Source organism: Larus michahellis, chromosome 6 (assembly GCF_964199755.1).
Source record: "Larus michahellis chromosome 6, bLarMic1.1, whole genome shotgun sequence".
Lineage (NCBI taxonomy): Eukaryota > Metazoa > Chordata > Aves > Charadriiformes > Laridae > Larus > Larus michahellis.
The window spans coordinates 73429417-73452987 of NC_133901.1; the positions used below are offsets into that span (position 1 = coordinate 73429417).

At 43.7% G+C, this 23571-nt stretch overlaps 1 protein-coding gene across 4 annotated transcripts in view; it reads left to right on the forward strand.

Moving 5' to 3' along the window:
• The window catches only part of LRRC27 (leucine rich repeat containing 27), a 42083-nt gene that overhangs the window by 13231 nt on the left and 5281 nt on the right, over positions 1–23571 (forward strand). Inside the window, exons 5-6 of one of the 4 annotated variants that reach the window (XR_012587624.1) lie at positions 8082–8234; positions 21983–22113. Coding sequence is in view for 3 of the 4 variants with exons in the window: in XM_074591859.1 (XP_074447960.1) it covers positions 8082–8234; positions 13897–14132 (389 nt within the window). In the remaining variant the exon portion in view is untranslated. Of the gene's footprint in view, positions 1–8081; positions 8235–13839; positions 14289–21982; positions 22114–23571 lie in introns of those variants that run through there. The other 3 variants (XM_074591859.1, XM_074591860.1, XM_074591858.1) reach the window with 3 other exon arrangements.

A 23571-nucleotide genomic window follows, 5' to 3' on the forward strand; every position in this document is an offset into this window, starting at 1 on the left:
GGCCTGGCTGGTGCAGGCAGACATGCATCTCGAGGAGCAAGGTCACCATTTAGTGATGCAGTTGTAGTCTGAGGTTCCCAAACACTGTTAGGTTTGCTGTTACTTTAACAAAGCTTTGCTATTCATACTTAATGCTGTGCAAGTGTGGTCGCTCCTGCTCCTTGGGCAATGCATTAAGAAAGAAGCAGGCACAGCGGTAAACACCCTTGCATCGCAGCCATTCTAGCCCTCTGCCATGCGATGCTGAGTCTTGCTTTCCACCTGGCAGTTACTCTGGGGCAGTTCAGACAGGTCTCTTCCCTGGACAGGTCTTCTGCGCAGACCCGGCACTCTTCAGCTCTCCAGGGCCCTCCTTTCTTCAGGCCTGCTACCCACGGGCTTCGGGCCAGCTCATCCTTGTGGGACAGGCCAGAATGCCCTCTGGCCTTTCCAAGCTCTGTGCTGAAGTCATTCACAGCCAGTGTGCCAGAGAGTGCAGGCGTGCTGGGCGCTGGCTGACCTGGTGGTGGTGTCATACATCCATAGGGAAGAAAAAAACGACTGACCCTTGCCGTTCAGACGCTGTTGACGCAGGCGCAGTTCACCCGCGTTACCAGCTCTGCTGTGTTAGTTAGCTTTAGTTGCGTCCTGAAGCAGGGCTTATTCTTGTGGAGTCTCTCTCCTAGGACATTTATTGAAAGAGAACTTTGAACAGGGGATCAAAGCATATGAGTGCAGGGAAGTGGCCTCAAAGTGTAGCTGGACTTGGTGACCTCTGCAGCCCTGCTGTTGCCCATCTGGCTGCTGGAGAGGAATGGCTAGTAGTCCAGGCAGGGGAAGGACAGAGGGCGTCAGTTGATCCTTTCCTGCTTCACATGAGGCAGCCTGTTCCTGGAATAACTCTGCTTTTCTACCCTGAGCTGAGTGGTGACTTAAAAAAAAGTGGTGACTTAAAAAAAAGAAAAAGTGGTGGTTTAAAAAAAACCCACAACTGTTTACTGATTTGAACATCCTTGTGTCTCAAAGTAGAATGGGCCAGTGGTATGCTGGCCTTTCTGCAGTAAAACTTGGTTCATGCAATGCTGTTTTCTGGACAGATCATGGATCAGGCCTCTCTTCTACTGTAATACTTTGATACAGGTTTCCCAGATTGGTATTGAGATAAGGGAATTCCTACTGTATGTGACATTTATCCAGTTCTCCTGGCTATGTGGATGATAGGCACCAAAAAAATGGATGCCAGCGTTCCTCCTGTGTTGGAGGTTTTGTTCAAGCCACAGCAATTGGAAAAGAGCGCTGCAGGCTCTGCAGGGCAGGTCGTGTTGGGCAGCAGCGCGGTGATGACAGATGGCTGGAGGTATTTGTAGAGGCTGGCAGCAGCCAGGCTGCCCGGAGCTGGGGGGGAGGTGTGCTCATTAGCGAGTGTGCAGTGATACCCTCACTGAGCAGGGGTGGCCCAAGCCAGCCTGGCCCACTCTGCCAGCTCTGCTAGCAAGACTTTCAGCATCATTTGCCTTAATCGCTTGCACACATCCACTTCAGTATTTTTAACAGTTGCAAGGATCCTGGATAAGGCTGGCACAATTGTTGTGCTGGGGTGATGCTGTCCTACCATATGCCTTACTTCGGATGATCTGTTCTGTTGGCAGAGCCCGTATGTCCATGGCAGTGCCACCCAGTAGTCATATATACTACAATTGCCATGAGGTAATATATACAGATACGTATGTGTGTGCATGTGTACATACATACACATGATGTGCAGAACCGTGCCTCCCTCTGCCCCGCAGCAGCTGAGCTGCTTCAGACTTGACTGCTTATGTAGTGGGCAAAGTGAGACTGGGACCGGCACAGTGATTTGAACCTTAGCTAGGGGATGGTAGATGTTTTGCAAGGATTGCATTAATCCAGGTGACTAAAGGCTCATCGTTTCCCTGCGGTGGAGTGGTGCTTGTCAGGACTTCCAGGGCCCCTGCGTGTCCCAGGCAGTGCCTCACAGGCTTCTCTGCTCGTGGGACCTGAGCAGAATGCCAAGCAGTCCACCTGGTAAGCTGGGAGGAAACCTGGGAATTGTGCTGTGACATTGTGAGGCGTTGTCAAAATCTAGTATATTTGTACAAAACACTCATGTTTTGACAAGACAGCTTTTTCTGACAAAATCATGTTTCATGAGCTAATTCCCAGCCCACTCTTACTCCTACCCTTCCCTATTGCTCTCTTGTCGGTACACTTGCCATCATAACCACCTATATCAAGAAACAGAGTAGGAGCTGATGCTGACAGTGTCAGCACTAACTCTGATGTGAGTTACTGTCCTGCAGTGGCTGTTCCGTGATTCTTGGTCCTCTCTTTTCGTAGTAAGCAGAATACCAGTTTTATGATGCTAGTATCATCAATACCAAACAAAAAGCCTGTAATGTAAACTGAGGTGAGTTTGGAGGATGATCTGTGATAACTCTATCTCAGCTGTTAGTCTTCATTTCTTGGGTGTTTTTTTAACCTAGATCTGGAATGAACTTACAATGTTTGTCTTCATTCATTGAACTCTTTTTTTGGTTTGTTTTGTTAAAAGCTACTTGTTCAATGAATGAAAAATCTTTGGAAGGGAAGTAGAAGTCTGAATGGTAACAAAACAGTTATTCACCTGGGGCTGTTCCTAGAGCGTTGATACTGGTTCACATGATTTGTGTAGAATTATCATGTGTTCTAAATTTCATTTTCAAAGATGAAAAATTAGTTGCCAGCCAACATGTTTCAAAAAATGATCTCAAAGTCCAATGTACTGTGTGCTGGTTGGGCAGTGTTGTGGGGAACTTGGGATACGTGCCTTCTGTTTCCAGGGCTGCCAGTGGCTGCTGGAGAAGTCAGGAGAGTTACCTGGCTTTGGGTAAGTCCTCGGACAGCCCGGGCCTCTGTTTCCTCTGCTGTAAAATGGGGATGACGATACTGTTATAAAACTCTTCAAGCCTACTGAAGAAAGCATTGCACAGGAGCAAAATAATTTTATTGCTGCATCTACCTAAGTGTGCTTTAGAATCATTTAGGAGCAAATACTAAAGAATGAAGAATCTCAGTAGGTGACGCAGTTTAAAATTTCATTTTAAAATTTTTTGAAATGGCTGCTGGAAGGTAGAGTGCCAGTTTGCCATCCTCCCAGGCGTGCGAGTGCCGTCAGCGCTCACTGCCGCATCACGCAGCATGAGCTGGAGCTGCGTGTCCGGGGTAACTCCCCCACTGCATTCAAATCTTCTTCAAACCTCAGTGGTTTTCAGCGAGATAAAAAACTGATTTCATTTTTGCAGTGCTGAAGTCATCTGTGTGATTCATTTTGATCATTTCTGTTTAAAAATAGGTTCAATTTCTTAATATGAAACTATTTTAAATCTGATTATATTCCCAAGTAGTTCTTTACAAGGTGCATTTTCAAAGCCATTTCTTCCCGTTAATAATGTAGCTCTTCGTTTCTGCATTTATCTTTTATGATTATTTGAACTAATTTTCTAATTTGTGAATCATGACTGTATGAAAAGGCATTCTGGTAATTGTAGCTCACTTGGCAAACTTTTGGTTTTAGATTGTTAGAATACAGACAATTTGCTAAACCTCCAAACCTCGGCATGCCTTATCATCAATGCCACATTGTCAGCAGTCAATGGGATTGTTCTGAGCGCTGGGAATGCTCGCTCGCGTGACAGGCACACACTCATATCTGAGCTCTGTGGTTATGCTTCTTCACAAAACTAACAGCAATAATTGCACAACAGTGTGTTTAGCTCTGCAGTAAACACGGATTTTCAATTTCGTGTACTTCTGTTACTCTGTAGCATAATTACGTATACAGCACTGCTGGCCGGTTGTATTTTTAGTTTGTAGTCCAGTAGTTCTTCCTTTGTGCTTTGTTTTCTGTGTGGCAGTTTGTCTGCCCCGGGGTGTTTCCCGTGACCTGTGGTACCAGGCTGGCAGGCTGATTCCGCGTTGTTCCCTCTTAAACTTCACTTACAGCAAACCAACAGGGCCATGGTTTTAAACAAGGGGCAATGGTTTAAACTAGAGCGGGGCAGGTTTAGATTAGCCGTTGCAATTTGAGCGCGATTGTGGAATAATGATTCAGACAGTTCTGATTTTCCTTGCTTCTCAGTCTGAGTTCAACTTTAGCAGACTTCAAAGGAATAGTTCTGATTAAAATTTGAGAGTTCTAATTCTAGGTGTGGTCTGTGGGGGAAAAAATATAAGTTTTGAGTGTTTTTTGAGATTTGAGCTGAATTTTCCTTAGCTCTCAAGTAAGTAACTTTGTTGCTGTTAGGAGGGTAAAACTCAATTTTTCTCACACTACCACTAAGCTACTAGTCAGCTCTTACCCTGTGGCTGATCAAAAAAAACAGATAATGAAAAATCAGAATGTTAGTTGAAAAGAAATAAGTTTTAGGTGCATTTGTTCTCCATTTCAGTGAAACTGGGACAAATCTGCATTCCCTGGCGGTAACAGGGTGTCGCGGTAGATCTCTGTGTAGCTGTGGTATGGTTTCTCACGCAGCAGGTTGTACGTACTGTCCCCTTGCTGTGGAGAATTCATTTGCTCCGGGGTCTCCACTCTCTCTTCCAAGAGAAGGGACCCCAAAGGACCCGGTGGTTGCCCCGTGGCGGTGCTTGGAGCAATGATGGCCTCGGTGCTCCCCAGCTCCCGCAGACCACTGGTACCTCCTGCAGCTGCTCGCTGCCTGCAGTGGCTCTCCTCCTGGCTTTTATTTCGTCTTTTTAAGTGTACTCTGTCAGTGTTGCTGTAGTTGACATTTCTAGAGAAGTAATGTCAAATGGAGTTGTTAATAACATTGTAAAATTTGTTTTGTAACATTCCTTTCAGCTTTAATTACTGGTAATTTAAAATCAAATAGCTGTGCTGTTAGTGATGTATTTGTCATTTCTGCAAGTAAGGTTTTACAAAAACATTTTAAAAGAGCAAATACATTATTTTATACTGTAATGAATAAAGGAGATAGACACAGTCAGAATGTTAAGCAGTCAGCCTGTAGCAAGTGAGGCAGATTGGACTGCACAGTGGAGCTGTGAAGATCTAAAGTGTGGAGATTTTATTAAAGTCTGACTCCAGTAATACAACATGAGAAATATATTCTGACTGACTAGATTGAAATTGTCTATGCTGTCTTAAATGCTGCTCTTCCTGAATGCATTGTTTTAAACCATATGTCGATCTAAAATAAATGTCAGGACAAAATACATCGCCTTTCTTTTAGAGACTTGGTACATCTATGTTTTGAAAGATTTAGCAGCTTTCAACTGTTGTGGTTTTGTTTGAATCAAAACAGACTGAAAGTATTATTTAATTCCGGAAATCTAGTTAGGAAGGGAAAATTGCTAATTTTATTTTATTTCTGTGAAATGTGATTTATAAATATTTATAAATATAAATAATCAGTATAAATCTGATTCCTGAAATAGATTGTGCATATTTTGCACTTTGTTCCCATTTCGCCAGACAGTAAGCAGAACATGACAGATGACTGCCACCCTGGCCGTCAGCTCCTCTGCACGTGTGTAACCTGTGCCGCACATGCTTCTGCGGAGGAGATGAGCAGGAGGCTGCGGCAGGTCTGCGAGACACACGAACCCATTAACCCCCGGGAGGCTGAAGATTTATGTCCCTCCCTTCTTGGTCGCCAAGAGATGGTGGCCTTTTGTTCCTTGGGCAAGAATAGCTAGTGGCGAGGGTGGGAGAGAGAAGCAATATGGGCTCGCTAATTTCAGAAGTAAAAAATTAGAACAATGCGCTAGCAAGGAGAGAAGGAAAACTTTAAAATCTTTAATTCCTTTCCTTTCATATGAAAAAATTAATGTAGGTCAAAAACCTGATTTATCAACACCGCAAATTCCATTCATTTATGGGTAAAAGCATAAGAACAGCAGTGGGGGGGTTGTACTGGTCGGCTGAGCTGTTGTAAGGAAGTTCGTTTTGTCTGGACTGACCTTGAACGGGGGGAACAATTTGCTTAGAGAAATTAAATAATTAAAAATTTTAAAAATAGGAGATAAAAAACATTAAAAGATTGCAAAGCTGTTAAGCAACAGGAGAATATAAGGGCAAAAAAGGTAAAAGAAGAAAAAGCATGCAAGCACTGACAAGAAGAATGACAGGATCTGTTTTATACAAATTCATGTGAAACATGTCAGAAACCAAAACAGAAGATACCCGGGGCAGAGTACACGCCAGATGATGCTACAGCGCTGGCTCAGTTCAACGATGGGTCCCCTGCCGGGAAAAGGCGGGAGTTCTTGGCGGAAGAGATGAGTTTTTTGCATTTCAATGAGAAGTATGTGAAGTGATAAAATACGTGTTTGGCTCTGTATACATCTGGGCCAAACTCTGGAACTGGGTGTCAACTCTGAAGTACTTTTTCACAAGAGCCTTGGTCTGCAGGTGGCCTTAGTGAAGCACAGCAAAGCAGCGGCTTTAACATTCTCAGGAGTTACTTCCAAGAAGAAAGCAAACATTTCAATGTGACTCAGTCTGTCTACCCAGAATAGCCTGAGATTTGAGAAGAGACATATAGCCCATCAGGAATTCAGTAATAATCTTAGGAATTACGCTATTAGTAGTACTATGCATATGTAACACTGTGGAATAATTACTAAATTGGCTAAAAATACAAAAGTACAGCATTGTTCACACATTAAGGAAAAGTATAAAATCAAGAGGCTTCTGAGGTAGAAAATAGCCGCAGCTGGCATGAAGAATACAACACCTGTGGTTCCCTGCTAAGGATGCTTGTGAAGCTACATGAGGTACGGGGCGGGATGCCATTATTCCGTGGCTTTACCTTATGATGTATAGCAGATATGGGAATGGGATGATACCATGAAACAGATAAGCTGCCAATTAGCTGCCCGCTCGATACTCGGAGCCAACATTTTGTCAAAGTTTGATGAAATGCTGTCCTTTGTGCGAACTTTGCTCATTATAATGTCATTATAATACCAAAACACACCTCCATCCTGAAGGCTACCTGCCTCCAAGGTGCGACCACTCCGTCTTGAGTCTGCACCCTGAATTTCTCGTGAACTATACCTTTAATTGTGAAGCGAGAGAATTTTACACCAATCATAATAAAAGTATGTATGACTAAAGTCACTCAAACTCCACCTTGAAGATAACAAATAGTATAAAAATAGCCCGAGAGAGGGGGGATACCCGGGGAAGACACCATCGCGAAGAACTCCATCACTGATTTCTGGGATCAGTCGACGGGCTGAGCCTTTCTTCCCCCCCATAGTGGGGGGGTAAGACTTAGATCTTTGGGTAAGACTTAGATCATACCAAGTGCTTTCTCGGGAAACTTAGAAATTTCTCTAGAGAATCTCTTTCCTACATTTATAGCCAGGCTGTATCGTTTATAACTTTGTCGGGCGTTTTGTATGTGTCACAATACTTCCATTTGCACGTGCTTTGCAGACAGTGTATTTATCACCGGCAATCCTAAGAACCTACACACCTGTTGTTTAAATAAACTGCACTGTTTCAGTAGCTGGTCGTTTCGGTTTCTCACTGAACGCGACCAAAGACTGGAGGGTGGCCATGCTAGTTCATGAGCACGACTAGACTGAAGGTGCAGTCCACTATTAGTGTATCCAAATCATAATAGTTTAATAAATATTAAACGCAACTGGACTGATAGTGCTGGATTGGGCATCACTCAGAATTTAAACCTACCGCACCTGGCCTCCCCCGTCGGTGAGGAGTGTTAGAACGCAAGGGGTTTATCTTCTGCCAAAACTGCTTTGCCCCTTTCATGAAACAAACACTATCAGTTATTTGTAGCTCTAAAACCAGCAAGGTAAAAATCTCTAGACTTGGCCACATAGATAATTTAAGGTAGTATATAGTATCTGCACATGTAATAATGGTAATTACCATAGAAATCAGAAACACAGTTAATACCAGTCATTCAGTTGGACTCAACTGCTCTGTGTATCTGAAAACTCACGCAGCTTTCAAACGTGGAAAGGTTGGGCCTGATGAGCTTTCGAGGTCCCTTCCAGCCTGGGCTGTTCTGTCGTTCTGTGTTTGCTAAATTCTGTCATTTTCACAGGAAACTTAACTTCGTTGACAGCCTTGAATCTGAGACACTGTCCCCTTGAATTTCCACCTAAAGATGTCATACAAAAGGGATTAAAATCCATCCTGTGCTTTCTTCGTGATTCTGGGAATGGAAGACTACCCTGTATGGAGCCAGCCATGCCAGGTATGTTGGAGAGGTATTGGTGTGCGTTTACTGCGATTTGCTTTGCAAAAGTGGGAACCAAGGGATCTTTCCTTGTGGGCTCTTTCGCTAGTGGGTGTCGTCCATCTTTGCATCTGAATGGGATATTGCTGGCTAGAATGAGTGATGTTGTGCTTCAATGTTGTGATAAAAAAAATCAAACCGTGGATCTTAAAGCGGAGAAGAAGAGGTTTTATTTGTATAAAAGGAAATTTTAAGTACGTGTGATGCGGTTAGACGAACAGAAGATGAAGTTTCGGCAGAGTCTGTTGTTCAGAATCAGCAGAGAAGCAGCGCGAACAGAAGCAGAAGGTTGGGCCGTTTCATTAAGGTGAAGAATGGCTAGTGTGCACGCAGGCACTCAGAGTAGTCAAGAGGATAACTGCACATTTGTAGGGAATACAGGGGAAATGGACATATTAGGGAGATGAAAGAGGACACTTAATTAGCAGATGAGTGTGTAAAAAAAATGGAAATGCAGTACCTGGCTTACAGAAAAAAGGTGGAGCCGGTAAATGACGGATGGTTCAGTGTAGCTTCTGGTTTCAGGCCGTAGTCTGGTTCAGACACGTAGGCTGCTGCAGACACTGAGGAGGCTAGTGACAGCCTCCCAGGGGTGACGAACCCCAAAAGTCACACCAGTCGATTGCCTCCGTGACACGGGCAGAGGCCTGGTGGGCAGAGCAGACCAAGTTGCTGGTGCTGCAGTGGGGCAGCGGGGCCGTGCCAGGCGCTGGGGGCCACTGAAGGCTGTCAGATGTCGGCCTCCCCTCGGCGCGTGCAGCGCCTGTCTGCGGCCTCCCCCGGCCTGTGGCAGGAGGGTGTGGAGGTGGGAGCGGGGCTGGGCAGCACCTGCGGGCACATCCCAGAACCAGCTCTCTGCTGGCTCCGGGTCGCTGCTCCGCTCGGGCTCTGGCAGGAGGCAAGAGGAACATGAGAACAGGCATGGGGGAAGTTGCGTTGTCTGCCTGTGTGTCATAAGGAAGGTGGGGATGTAATTACCAAATTTGTATACAATCTGAAGCGCACACCTACTTCTTCTTAAAAATGTCGTGCGCTATAAATACACCATAACCAATTTTCACAAGCTGTTTCACATTGTTCATCTGCATGCCAGAAGCCTGATAGTGCTTTCTGTGTTTTCGTATTGTGTTTCAGCTCACATTCTTCAAAGACAAGCACAATTTGCTCTTTTATCACACTTTCTCCTTTTTTCCACACAGTATTGCAGTTATAAATTTACATTAGGAGGGTAAAATTAAGAAGTTGTCAGCAGAGAGGAAAAGATGCAACATCATTTGCATTATTTATGGTCTGATAGGTTCCAGAAGTCATTAATAATAGAAATACTGGGCATATTCCCACAGAAGAACGCTCCTTGGACTTAAGCTTTCCTTTAATGAAGGCTAATTACTGTGGATACCATTAGTATCAGAGTGGAATTAGGGGTGTTAAAATGTGGTATCATTAAAGGGACTGCAGTAAATTCAGAGTATGGATGAGCCACTTAAAATGCTAAGCAATACACTGAAATATAAAAATATCAACTCGAAATACCACGATGCTGAAAATGAAGTCAAAATAGTGATGTAAAGACAGTGACTACATTTTTTTTATTGTCAGTTCCACATATGATGTCGTTAAAGGGAACCATGAACACGAGTATTGTCTTCATGTTTTAAGACCTTGTTTATAGTTCTTGTTTTGAGACCGATTTTATCCTAGTAGTGTTGCTTGATTACCACCATTTACCTCCAAATTTCACCACATTTTAGCATGACTTGAGAGCGAGCAGTGCATTTTTCTCTAGAGACAAGTTTTATCTGCGTTACTAGTGCTTAACATTTAGATCATTTTTTCCATGTTGGTGGACATTTATTTTAGCATGCACAATATGTCAAAATCTGCTTACTTAACATGTTCAGTCATCAGGATCTCGAGTGAAGTTATAGACTAAGGCCCCCTCTGGGTTACCCTCCTAGCTTGGCTTTTACACTTGTGAGAGAACTTCTTTCTAAGCAATCTGCAGCCAGATTCACGTGATGTATTAGGGAAGTTCAGTAGCTCGTTGGGTTGGCAAGTGAAGTCGTTTTCTCAGAAGATCTAAATCAAGGCTTGTTTCAGACATGGTTTGTTAGCTTCACGCTCATTTTGATACCTCCTCAAGCAAGGATCGTGCCGCATGAGAGCTACTGTAGGTCAAGAAGGAAGCTGACTGAGGCGCCCGTCTCAGGCCATGTCGCTTCACAATTGGTGTAAATGCATCATCTTGAAAAATGTCTTCCAGGAAGGAAACCAGGGATATATTAAAGTAGATCTTTCAAGATGCAAGATTGCTCTTTTAAATGTTTTTTACTGTTTCAGAAGTCCAGTCCTAGCTTAATTTTTAATGTAGTCACAATGATAGAGCTAGAACCCCAGAGTTCTCTATCTCCCAGAATTGCCCATGCTACAGGAGTCAGCACAGACCATTGCTAAATGTTACGGCAATGTCAGAGATGTCCTCTTCTAGAAAGTAATCAATGGCCTGTGGAAGTGGGTGAGCTTTGTTAACTGTTTTGGATTTGTTGTGGGGTTTTTTTGTTAAATACTAGCATTTTAATATAGGAATATACACTGCTCATTTAACTTATTTTTTTGCTGTACGTTCTGCAGAGTTGCTCATGTTTACTGGTGCATCGTGCTACGTTTGTTTACCAAGAGTACGAACATGAAAGGGAAAAAAGCTCCTGGTTTCATTTGTGTTTAATGTAGTTGCAGCTGATGTTTGTTTTTCTGGAGGTGGGCCTAATGCCAAGTGTAGGTGTTTGCTGGATATTTCCATCAACAGCACAATAAGGTTTAGAATCAAAACAGGAAAAACACTTGGGAGTGGGTATAAAATGTCAAACATTTGCCCATAATTTTCAATGGAACTAATGTGGCTCTTGGATATTCAAAATTATGCCTTTTGTAGACGTTCAAAGTGTTTGGTAACAAATCTTTATCACGGTTGCAGTACATTGGAATGCTTCAGTCCAGTTCCACGAAGCTTTCTCTAGCATTGAAGTGGGGTTTTAGTGAGCAAGTTATGCAAAACCGAAGCAAAACTTCTATGCAGGAGAGTTACCCACCCCTTCTTACTGTGCTTATTGATAGGAATTCTCCCCTATACAATTAGGAAATTAATTTATCTTTGAGCATTTTTAGTTGTTACCTAATATAAAAAATTCAGAGTAGCAACAAAAGCATGTCTTTGTATGCTAAAGAAGTAAAACCCCTGAGCAGAAGCAAGTCTCTGTCCTGGGGACATCTGGCCAAGTCTCTCTGTGTGCTGAGCTCCCAACACGAGTGCAGCGTCAGCAGCTGAAACAGCTTTTCTTGATTTTGTTTTTAAAGCTGTGCAGGCTATGAAGACAGGCTGTCTGCTTTTTATCTTTTTATCTGTGTGAGGTGAACCAGTATTATTTTCCAGGGATCGCTTTCTATACTCAGCAGTAGCAACTTAGAATTCATTTCAGCCGATCGCTCTTCAAGTTAGTATGTATGTGAGTTTTGTTTGGGAATTAGCAGTCGTGTCTGACAGCGGTGGGTTTGTATGGTAAAGTGGACTATTAGAGCTGTTTTTCCAAGTTCCCTTAGGCGTATGTTACATGCTTCCTTTCAAAATAAACACCTAATATACTTGAAACACTCTAGTTACTTGTTTTGGTTTTTAACTCCTGTTCAACGGTACACAATCTTGAATTTTTTGAGATTTGGTTAGTATTCTTCAATATAGCAAATCAAAAGCATTTTTTCTGCTGATTCTTGTCTGCATAAGAATATGGGATCGCCTTCTACTGAATTCAAACCCAATAGATGAGAATGACAGAACAACTATAAATTATGCTCTGGAACAGTATCGTAACTTAATTATGTTAGCATGTTTAATGTTAGTTTAGATAGTGGTATATTTAAAGAAGAATAATCCCATGGACTTTAATATTTGGAATCTGTGGGCATGCACATGAAGTTTGGGAACCTTCTGTAACATGCAAGAGTTTTTGCTCCCTCCCACATGGCCCATCTGTTCCCGTTGGATGGGAGCAGTGTGTAAGAAGTAGTATATACATACTGCATGCAGAGAGGGTAACAGAATGTACCTTGGAATAATGCTGCTTCTCAGAAACGCAAGAAGAGAGGGAGATGAAAGCCAGTGTGTTCCTTCTCTAGGATTCGGGGAACCTCCTGAGCCTCTAGACCCAAGCCCTTGTGTATCTTGCGATCTCTCAGCCCCGGTCAGAGGCGAGCTGGGCTATATGCAGTTGTTGTGGTTATCGGTTGGGCAGCAGAAGGCCTAGGGTACGGACCTACCCCAAAAGGCGGGTGAATTCTGCGGTGGTCAACTATTGCTGAGCGTGGCACTGCTGCGGATGCCCCGAGAGCTCACGCACACAAACCATGGTCAGCAGTGTCTAACAGTCACCTTGGTGCAGTGTAGATATACCCTGGGATCAGTCATCCGCATGTAAATATGGAAGATCACTGAGTAAATTCAGTTGTATGTGAGGATTAATACCTATAAAGGTGTAATTTGAGATAATGCTAAATTCGTTTAATCTGAGATGCCAGTTGGGATTAAATGCGAGGTGTGCTAAAGCTTCCATTGGTGCCCTGGTTGTCGTCATTACGTTCCATTGCATATTTAAAGTGGTTGTGTTAAAAGATCTTTCCTGTTTGGCTCACAGATTGCATTTGGGCACTTGTAGTATGTTAATGATTATGTATCTGTTTGCTTTGCCTTTTTACTTCCTCTGATAAATGGAACATCTTTTTAAATCCTATTCCTCATGCAGAGAACTCCAGCTTTAATTCAGTCATACACAGTTCATGTAATACTTATTTATACCCAAATATACATTGGCAAGCTGTAAATGCTGCAGAAGAATGAAGTGAGAGAGTTAGGGTTACATACAGCCTTAACTCAGTCCTCGCATGCACATGCATTACGTGAGTCTTCATGTCCACTCTATTTTTTTCCTCAAAGTCGCGATCCCAGTACAAAGCTGGGATTTTCCACTTTCGTGCCCACCTCTGTCGTTCCCACAGTGTCTGTGGCAGGGCCGTGTTTGAACCCTGCTGAGGTCTGTGGTGGCCTCTTGGTTCAGCTGCCTGGGTCTGGGGCGGCCCCACGGGAGGCGGGGGCTCGGTGCGATCTGGGGCGAGAGGAGACTTCCAGCGAGGAGGACTATGGACCCGCCCTGAGAACCTGCGGGGTTGCCGCGGGGGGTGGAGGACACATGGCTCTGGAACCCGGTGTGAGTCAGAGGTACTGAGCACTTCGCAAAAATGATGTTACCTTGATTCAGATTCTGCATGGTGGAACTGATAAAAAGCTGGGTGGAGAGTGTACCAAATTATGAGGTAGGCAAATTATCAGTCAAAAGGGAGGGGAGGCACCGTTCTGCTCACAGACACCGACAGGCTGTCGGCTTCTTCCAGAACAGATTGCTTTAAACTTGGGACAAATCTTTGAGAACAAAATAGGTATTAAAATAAGAAGACACTAACAAATCCCACTCCTGTTTGATTGATTGACACTATCTAAATGCTGTCTTTTGCTTAGGAAAAAAATCGAACTTCCTTGATACATAGGATTCCAGTAATCTCCCTTTGATTCCAGGAGAAATGGCACCTGTTGAAAAGCTCCACTTAAATGAACTGTTGCAGTCCAGTTTTGATGCGTCAGAGGAGTGGCCTAACAGAGAGGAAAAGCTGAGGTTTCAGAAGCTGAAAGAAGAAATTATAAAATATGAAAAAGAAGAATTTCTTGCTGACGAACATGTAGGTGCAATCCAGGGTTTTACTGAAGCAGGGAAAAGGCACAGAAAGAACGAGTCAGCTCGTCTCTGCAGGTGACCGAGCTCCGCGCAGTGATGTATGATAAGGGTCTTGCGAGTGCTTGAAAACTCTGCATTTCTGCTGGAAAATAGAAAAGCATCTTAATACGCATCATTATACTGATTGTCAAATACATATTTGGTGAATAAATGATATTTTTGATATACGTATATGGAATACAATATAACTTTTCTATTTTCTATTCTTTAAATATTTTTTTCCAAAATTAAAAACCACTATCAATCTTTATTTCCTTATTTACTTCTTTTTGTTCCTGTTTTTATAATTGTACCCTTGAATGTCCGGATTCATTCTACTGAAAAACAATAGAATTTTATAATGCAGAATAACAAAGGACTGTAGAATCCTGGAGGTAACCTAATTTTTCATTTCTAGTCTATGCAATATGATAAATAACTAAGTATAAATACAAGATAATACATTAAATTCCTTTACGTTTGCACTCAAAGCATTCAATAAACGCTTTATTTATCATATTTCATAATATGCAAATAATGCAAACCCGATTTGGGAGAATTTGATGGTGAATCCCTTTTGAAAAGGGATTTGTGTATAAAGGAGACAATGAACACACTGGAAATGTCCTTAATTTTTTTTTGTCCAACTTTTTTCAGTATTTACTATGATATCAGTGAATTTTTCCCCCAATATTCATGAACATTATTCTTGTTACTTAAAAATTAACACTAGTTTTTAATAACCTAGAGCTGACTGATGTTTTAAATATTGACCATTTGATTAGGTTTCGGATTTCAAACACAAATTGAAAGGGATTTTTATATTTTCTGTGAGTTTTCTTTCCTGCCTTCTCTCTTTCACTCCTCACCCTTTGGCGTTTGCTCCCTCCGCCTCTCTGCCAGCCCTCCGAGAAAACTTGTGCAAGAGGTTGTAAGGCAGTAGCAGAAAGCTGTGTGTGGAATGAGGCTGGAAGGGCTGGGGGAAGATCTCGGATAATTGGGGATTGCTGCTTTGGAGATCACGGGCTTAGCTGGGGTGGGCGCTCCCTGGGTGAGCGGCACCGGGCGGGGGGTGTCCTGCGGGCGCCCGCTGCTCCCTGGCGTTTTACGGATTTTCTGTACTGATACTCCCATCGTTTGGGGGGAATTTGTTTTTGAAGTATGAACAATGTGGAACAAATCCAGCAGAATTCATGGTTTATGCTTACTTTTTTCCCTCACAATGCAACCTTGGGCTGGCAGTGCTTTTTGTGAAGTAATTCATTTGGTAAATTACTTAAACATGGTTTTTACTTTCAATATTTTAATGGTTATACTGAAATAAAACAGACTGCTCATGTACAGGATCTCTAGAAGATAAAAAAACTGCATTTGGAGTGTGTATATCACCATCTCTGAATGTGCTTAGCTTTCTATGTATTATTTAATTAACAATATCAAACTGTACATTTTAAATGAAAGATGTCCACACAAACAAATACATTTACTAAGTTTCTATCCTAGATAGGACAATTCGGGCAGAGCGAGCTGAAAAGTGCAGATCAGTAGCAGAAAAGGAGCTGAAAGAAGAACAAACTTTTTTTGAACAAAGGAAAAGCCAAGTATTACAATGTCGTTGTTTTAAAAAAGCTGTTACTTGCTGTCTTAATAGATTGCCTAGTTGACTGGCTACAAGGAAAGAGGTAATTTAAAGTATTTTGCACTACAAATGGAAATCTAAAGGGTGTTTTTCTTTACAAAATACGGTGCTCAAAGACAACAAGAAAGGTGACTTGCCGAGCTGCTTACCAACTCGGCCGTGGAGCTCCATGAACTCCCACTCCAACTGAGCAGAAAATAAATCCTTTTCAGTTACTGCATATGTTACATTCCATGTAAACTTAAGTGTAACTTCATCTTTGCTGACAGAAGGCTACAGCTAGAGGGCGTACTCTGCATATAACATAAAAATGTGATATATCTAGGGTATAAAAAGTATACGTATTGAACAAATTTTGCTGAAAGAACTTGTCTGTATCTCTGCATATTTTCCCACTACGTGTGTGCATTTGGACTGCAGTTCAGACATCAATCCGCTTGCTGCAGACTCGACCCAAGAAATGAGACTCGCTGTCAGTCCCAATATGTATCGTCTTAGTGCCTTTTTTCTTTTATAACTGGAGCTGTAGAAGTCACGTTACAGAACAAACGCGTCTCCGTGGCGCTCCTGGGAGCACCAGATGGCTGTGTTAGGGAAGGGCAATGCCCTGGCTTTGGGGGGTGCAGGAGGTGGTGCTCGGGATTCCATGGGTTTGGGTTAAATCTGGTGTGCTTTGGTGCTCCCTGGGCATCCCCGCTCCGGGAGAGGGAAAGCCAGGAGGAGAGGAGCAGGGCCAGGCAATCCTTGTCTGTCCTTCCGTCCATCAGGAAATGCCACCGCTTGGGTGGGATTCCCCACTCCTGAGAGCCGTGGGGCTGGGGGCTCGTGAGCGGTCACTTGAGCTGGGGCTAGTGAACATGAGTCTGCTGCCGGTTGTGGGACCGGTTGTGCGCACAGCCTGCTGCCGGTTGTGGGACCAGTTGTGCTCACGGCCTGCTGATGCTGCCGGTTGTGGGACCGGTTGTGCGCACGGCCTGCTGCCGCTGCCGGTTGTGGGGGTGGTTGTGCTCACGGCCTGCTGCCGCTGCCGGTTGTGGGACCGGTTGTGCGCACGGCCTGCTGCCGCTGCCGGTTGTGGGACCGGTTGTGCGCACGGCCTGCTGCCGCTGCCGGTTGTGGGGGTGGTTGTGCTCACGGCCTGCTGCCACTGCCGGTTCTCGGACCAGCTGTGCTCACAGCAGTTGAGCAACCACTGGCAACAAAAGCTGGGCTTTCACCTGCCTTTATGCGTGTCTGTCTCTTTTTCTGCCCCTCGTTCACCCTCGGGGGGGCGCTGACCCAGAGGAGGGGTTGGTTTAGCTTCTCCTTGGACTTTGATGGGAGCGTTCCTTACCTTTAGGAACAGTTACAGACAGGATCTAGAGGTCCAGAGGAAAACACTGGGAAGACTTTAGGAAAGCATCCATAACAAGAGACTGGGGACAACGTCTATTGTTTTTTAAAGTATTCATTTATTAGGCATTATTGTAATTGACAAGTATTTTTAAAGAGACGGTGGAAGTGAAGGAGGAGGATTACTCTGCTTATGTGCCAGCACTGGCAGTGCGAGGAGAAGTAGCTCAAACTTGGGACCAGAGCAGAGAAGAGCTGCAGAACCACTGCAGACATTCGGAATCAGGGTAGAAATCATATTAATGAAACATTTATTGATCAACCTCAAAAATGTGATGGGTCAGACCACGTTACCCAGTAGAACTGTTTGTAGTACAACTGTCTGCTGCTTCTTTATGTTCACTTAAATTTACTCGGTGTCTAAACTTCCCAAGTAGAAACTGTAGTTCCGAGATGAACCGTGTAGCTCGTTACAGTCCTCTGGGCAGTTTAATTTCTCTGCTTGGTTTTTGTTGGAATCTGTGTCCTGCTCTTCGCTGCTCTGTTCCTCCCGTGAACTGGGCAGGGAGGGGGGTCTTTGCGGTTCTCTTCTGCCTTTGGGAAGTGAATGTTTCAGGAGGAGGCCCCGGTGTTTTCTCTGTTAGCAGTGGGGATAGCTGATACGTATCCTGTGTCCTTCAGCTGTATGTGGCGAAGCACGTGAACAAGAGTAGTAACATTCACCTCTTAAAATATGGCTTTAAAAGTTAAATTAACTTTTTCAGCAATAAAGAAATGCTTCAGGAATGGCATGGCCAAGCGAAGTTGATGAAAGAAAGAAGAGAAATGTTTAGATTTTCACCTACAAAAGCAGATACGGTATGTAACAGAAAATAGCAAGGTAGGACACTGGAAAAAACAATCCATTAATGATTCCCATTGATTTATTTTCTTCAATAGCCTGTATATTAAAACTTAAAAAGGGAACCCCAGAACTTCAAATGGCAGCACTTTGGCAGTGGCTTTGCAGACCCTTCCTCAGCGTCTGTGTGGCCAGTGGCTCCTGCGTGAAGCGCTGCAGCCCCACGTGCCATGTGGGAGTTGCCACATCCTTCCAACTGCTACTCAGAATCTGCAGTGGCTCCGATAATCAGGCTGCTTGGAGGCGTTAAAACAGAAGTGCGTATGTTGAAATATGATTTTTTAAATTATTGAACGCCTCCGATATGAGATGTTGCCTCTGCCAAACTGAATTCGAAGTCGCTGGATTTTCTGGTTCCCCCAGGAATCTGTAAAGGCTGGTATGCGAAGGGAGGGCCCCTCGCTCCTGGTTCTTTCTGCGTGTATATGAAAGGCATGAAAAGTTTTTACCCCAAAGTAACAAACATTAAAACAAGAATTTCAAACAAAATTTCCCATTAGTTTTGCCATTAGGTTCTCATTCCTTTTATACAGTATTGCAGTAGATGAGATGCTGGCAATGAATACACGTGAATTTTCCGGTGCTGTGGCGTGGAAATGAGCTGTAAGGCTGCCACCCGGTGAGGCAGCGGGAGGCGATCCCGGAAGGAACTGGAGATGCTGGAGTTTTCCTCGGGGAAGAATTCCTTCATCTCAGTTTCATGATTGCTGGGCATACTACCTGTAACCGTGGAAGTGTGGAAATATACCCAAACTGATCTGAAATGTCAGGAGGTTTTAAATTAAAATTAATTATGTCCCTCAGTGATAAAAAGGGGGGGGTTGTACAGATTTAGCGTTAAATTTAATTGATATCTGCGTAGCAACACACAGTGCTTAAACAATAAAAAGGACCCATGTATTACAGATTATAACTTTCCTAGAATTGTAGGGAAATTTGCAAGTCAACATCTGACACAACCGACCAATTTTTTGTATGTATTTAAAAGTAAAAACAAAGCAGCCACACTTCAAGCTTATTAGGGTTCTTTACTTTTTTTTAATAAAAAACCCCACAAAAATGTCAGATTGTTTTAAACTAAGCCAAAATGTGTTACTAAATGCATCAGCGCTTGGAGAAGTGTCTGAACTGGAGTTTATCAAATGGGAGATTACACCAGTTCACCAGCAGACGCGGGCGCCCCGTTGGGCCCCGGGCGAAGGTAGCGGAGCACCCCATCAGTGATCCGTGTCGGCTGCCGCTTTCCCTGGCTGTGCAGGAAGCTGGCGCCTGACCCGGGCAGTTTACTCATGTTAATACAATCCTTTTTCACCTTTCTACGCACCCGTAGTGTGACATTTTCCAGCAATTAAACCGCGTTTCTGAATCCCGGCCGCAGCACTTCGCTAGGACCGTGTCAGGCCCAGGCTGCTGGCCAGGCCGCCGCCGCCCCTCTCCTCCCGCCCCGCGGCACTGCTCAACATCACCTTCCCTGACTCCGGCTAATAGAAATTCTCATCGAAACTGATTTCTTATACAGTACTACATAATACTAAAACATTTTGGAGCTGATGGCTGGAAAAGTGATAGGAGCAGGATTTTATTCCACTGCGTGCGCCGTCAGCAAAGTTGTTACCTGTGTTTCAGTTGCCAGACTTTTTCACCTGATCTTAGTCTGTGAATATTCATTGCCGACTTTTATTGTCCTGGAAGTGAAATACATAAATGTAATGCTTCTGTCTCTGATAATGTCCTGCTTGCTCTGCACTTTAAGCTGATGATGTGAGTGCGACAGTTCCGGAGGCTGGTTTGTTGTGTAGCAATATTCAACGTGAAGGGTAATTTCCCAATATTAAAGCAGGAGCATGACCAGAAGGCGGCTGTGGGAGAGACGCGTCTTCCTGCTCTCAGCGGGAGGGCTCGGATCTCGACACACACCCGGTTTTTCACTGAAGGTTTAGATGCTGAATTTAGGCGAATTTTAGTTCCTAAAAAAAGATTTAGGAACTGCCCCGCTGGGTGACGTGTGCTGCTGAGGCTGGGCAGGCCGCTTTCTCCGGGCAGGAAGGGCTTTGTTTTGGCCAACCTGACGGATTGTTCTTGGGACAACAGAAATTCGGCTAGCGTAGAAGAGAATTGAACGGTGAATGACAAGAAAAGGATTAAGTATATTGTTATGTGATACAATTAAACATTCCTTGTTTTTTTTCTTCCATGTTCCCACGTACCTCAGTGGGGAGAATGATGTGTTCAGTCCCAGAGAACAATTCTTCAGTTTTTCCTGCAAAAGTTTTTTCTTCTCTAAAACAAAAACAACAAAAAACACCCACCCAAAAAACCCCAAACGAAACAAAACCCGAACAAACCAAACATATTTAGGTACTTACAATGCTATAAGTGATAGACATACACAGTGACAACAAAAGATGGGTTAAAAATGGCAGAAACGGTGCAGGACACAAGTGCGTAGTGAGCTTTCTGGGAAGCTGCGTGCGCCCGTCTCTAACAGGAGGTGGCACGGCAGGACCGCCTGCAAACCGCTGCTCGAGTGGTGGCTCCTCTGCGGCTGAGTTCACATTAATACCTAAGAAATACCAACGTTAATACGAGCGTTGCAATGTGTTCTCATATTTTGATATTAACAATCTTTGATTTTTGCTCTCATGGTTAGTATATATCTTTGTTCTCTGATCATCTTGTTAGAGGCAGTTTTCATATTTCTCGAGTGTTACAGAGAACACTCCTTTATTTAACCCTAAAGATTTTAGTTTTAAGATTGTTCTTGTTGGAATGGGGCAAAAAAAAACCCACAAGGCAGCTACCTGTACTTAATAAACTTAAAATATTTTTCTTAAAATTATGGGATTGTCTTGGATTTAGAATCCTAGTTTTGAATAATGGTGATGAAGGCATGGAGAGGTGAATAATGGTTGCTCGTGGTTGCCATTGCATACCTTGACTTTCCCAAAAGTAAATATTGATTTGGACGTATGTGTCAGACCAACATGAGCATCCCACGTTGTTTCTGCTCCGTCTTCACCTTAACCGATGATGTCCCAGGGATGGTTGTGGAAATGGGTTTGGTCTGTAGCATTCTCCTCCTGTTACCTGGTTGACTTTCCTTGCAGCAGTGTGGCTACAGAAGCGTAGTCACAGGCAATGCTATTAAAATATCATTGGCAGTTTTAGTGTAAGCCAGTTTAGAGGGAAGCTTTTGCTCTGAGAAAAATGAAGTGCCTGTAAAATATTTCAAATCTACTGCAATAATTTTTCTCAGTGCAAAACCTTGGGAATTTATTAACTTGAAGTATAGGTAAGGTGCTTTGTCTGGGAAATCACTTGACTTCACAGAATAGTTTTCAGTTTTTAAAGGCGTTCAACCTGGCAGAACAAAACCAAGATTTTTTGGTAGCTTTATATGGAAAATGCAGAGGGAAGGGCCTACCCCTACAGCCAGGTGCTCAGGACCAGGTTTCTGGGAAGGTGGAGATAGGGCTTGACTTAGCTCTTCCATGGGTCACTCCACAGAAGACTTCTGAGCAGGTACCCGTCAGCATTTCCCGTTAGAGCTGTATCCTACCTATCCCCTGTTAGAAGGGGACGGGGGCTGTGCAGCCCCATGGCCAGGGCATCTGGCAGAGTCGCAAAGGGCAGGTGGAAAAAAAAAAAGGTGAAAAAAAAAAGGTGAAAAAGGTGTTCAAGCCCTCTCACAGCTTTGATTTTTGGTTTGCTGGACTCTGTATTAAGCCGTCTTAGGGAAATGGAAGCGTGTTCATGCTGTGTGACAAGTGGGAGAACGTATGGGAAGTGTCCTCCCAAGCGCGTGTCCCGCAGCGTGGCGCGGGGAGCGCCCAGGGCCCTGCCCGGGGCTGCGGGGGGGCTCAGCGCCCCAGTGCCGCACCGCGTTCCCCAGCAGGCACTGGTGACTAACCAGGGCTTCAAACAGCTACCGCTGTTACAGCATTTTTAACTGCAGCATGAAACCATTTTTAATTGCTATCATTTCCAGCTAATGTGTTAGCATTCTGTTTTGCTGTAGATACCAAAAAGTACACCGTACGCTGCGTACGACATCGGTTACTACGCCGTGAAAGAGGGAGCTGAGAAACGCGACCACGCACCTGCAAAAATGGAAGAAAGGTTGCTGAAAGTAAAAGCAGAAGCTGCAAAGTGAGTGCCAAAAAGATAAGATTATAAACTGTTCCTACCCAAAGCTATCGATGACTTCCAGTTAATTTGTTAGTATGAAAGTATTTCTTTCTTTTTTTCTATCTGTGAAGTAAAAACCTGCACCCTAATCAACAAACACTGTGACTAAAAGAGAAATAAAAAAGAAAGTTAATTACAGGCTTATTTTTTTAAAAAAATTGTTTTAAAAGATAATCACTATTGCTTTGAGACTTGCAGCTGAGCTACATGTATTTGCTCCTTCGTGTACAATGCCATATCAAAACAAGAAGGATGCCACTAAAACAATTCTTATTTTATTATAGTAATAATTTCTTTTAATAATAAACCAACTATTTAATTGTATTTCTGTATCATCTTAACACAGTGGGTGTGAGCCAGGGGGCTGACTAGAAATTGGGTGTCTCTGGTCCTTTTTGCAAAATGGACTAAACAAATCTCAGCGGATGGATGGCCTCACCGTGGCAGGCACCTGGAGAATAAACGTACATACTTGTCTCAATTGCTCTGGCCCGTCAGCGGGGCTGGAAAATACCTGCAATCAGTCTTCTTTATGAGAGTTTGGGAAAAAAAAAAAGAGAGAGAGGGGAGAAGTGTGAAAATGTCCCAGTTTTTAAGAGCCTGTATAATGTTTGATGCCGGTTTTAGAAAGTGTTCAAGTTGAGTTTCAGCTTTTGTTCTATTTGGTTCTAACTTACATGGGGAAAACTTGAAATGCTCTGTTTGTTTTTCTGATTACAAGATGTGTCGGTTTGCTCCATTTTGCACTTCTAAAAGTATGTACAGGCGTGTTCCAGTTGATAATCTCAGGACATAACTACTAGACAGATGTCTGTAAATCAAGGAAAATTTTAATCAGCTTTAAGGAAAAACACACTTTATTACACTGTCTCGTAATACGGAAGAGAGGTGGTTACAGATACCACGGCTATGGCCAGGAAGGTCTGATGAGCACAGAAGTACAGTACAGTAAATACTTTTATTTAGCAGTCGTTCATAATTCAGTCCTGTTCTTGCCTTGGCTTTCACACCTGCACGGGGAGCCCAGTGCTTTGGAAAGGGCTGCTCTGTAGAACTCTCTTGTGTTTCTGCCGTCCAACGCGATTTTCAATGTACAGGCAAGACGGTTGAAAAGCCGTTTGCATAAGCTGTAGGTGGCTCAGCCACTTGTCCTGGGTACAGCTCAGCGCCCCGTCAGATCCTTGTTTCATTAGCACACCTTCTGCAGCGTTTCATTTAGTGTCCCATCGGTGGTTCCTCCTTTGGATGGCAGGACCTCGTTCAGCTTCCCTGACCGCACGCCTCTCCTTTTCCCTTTGTCATCCCACTGCCTGGTTCACCGAAAGTCTTCCAGCTTCTGCAGCAACTGTGCAAAGCACCCGCCAAAACCAGCCTGCTGCACCACTAAACTCCGGCCTGGCCCCAGAGCACCATGCGGCT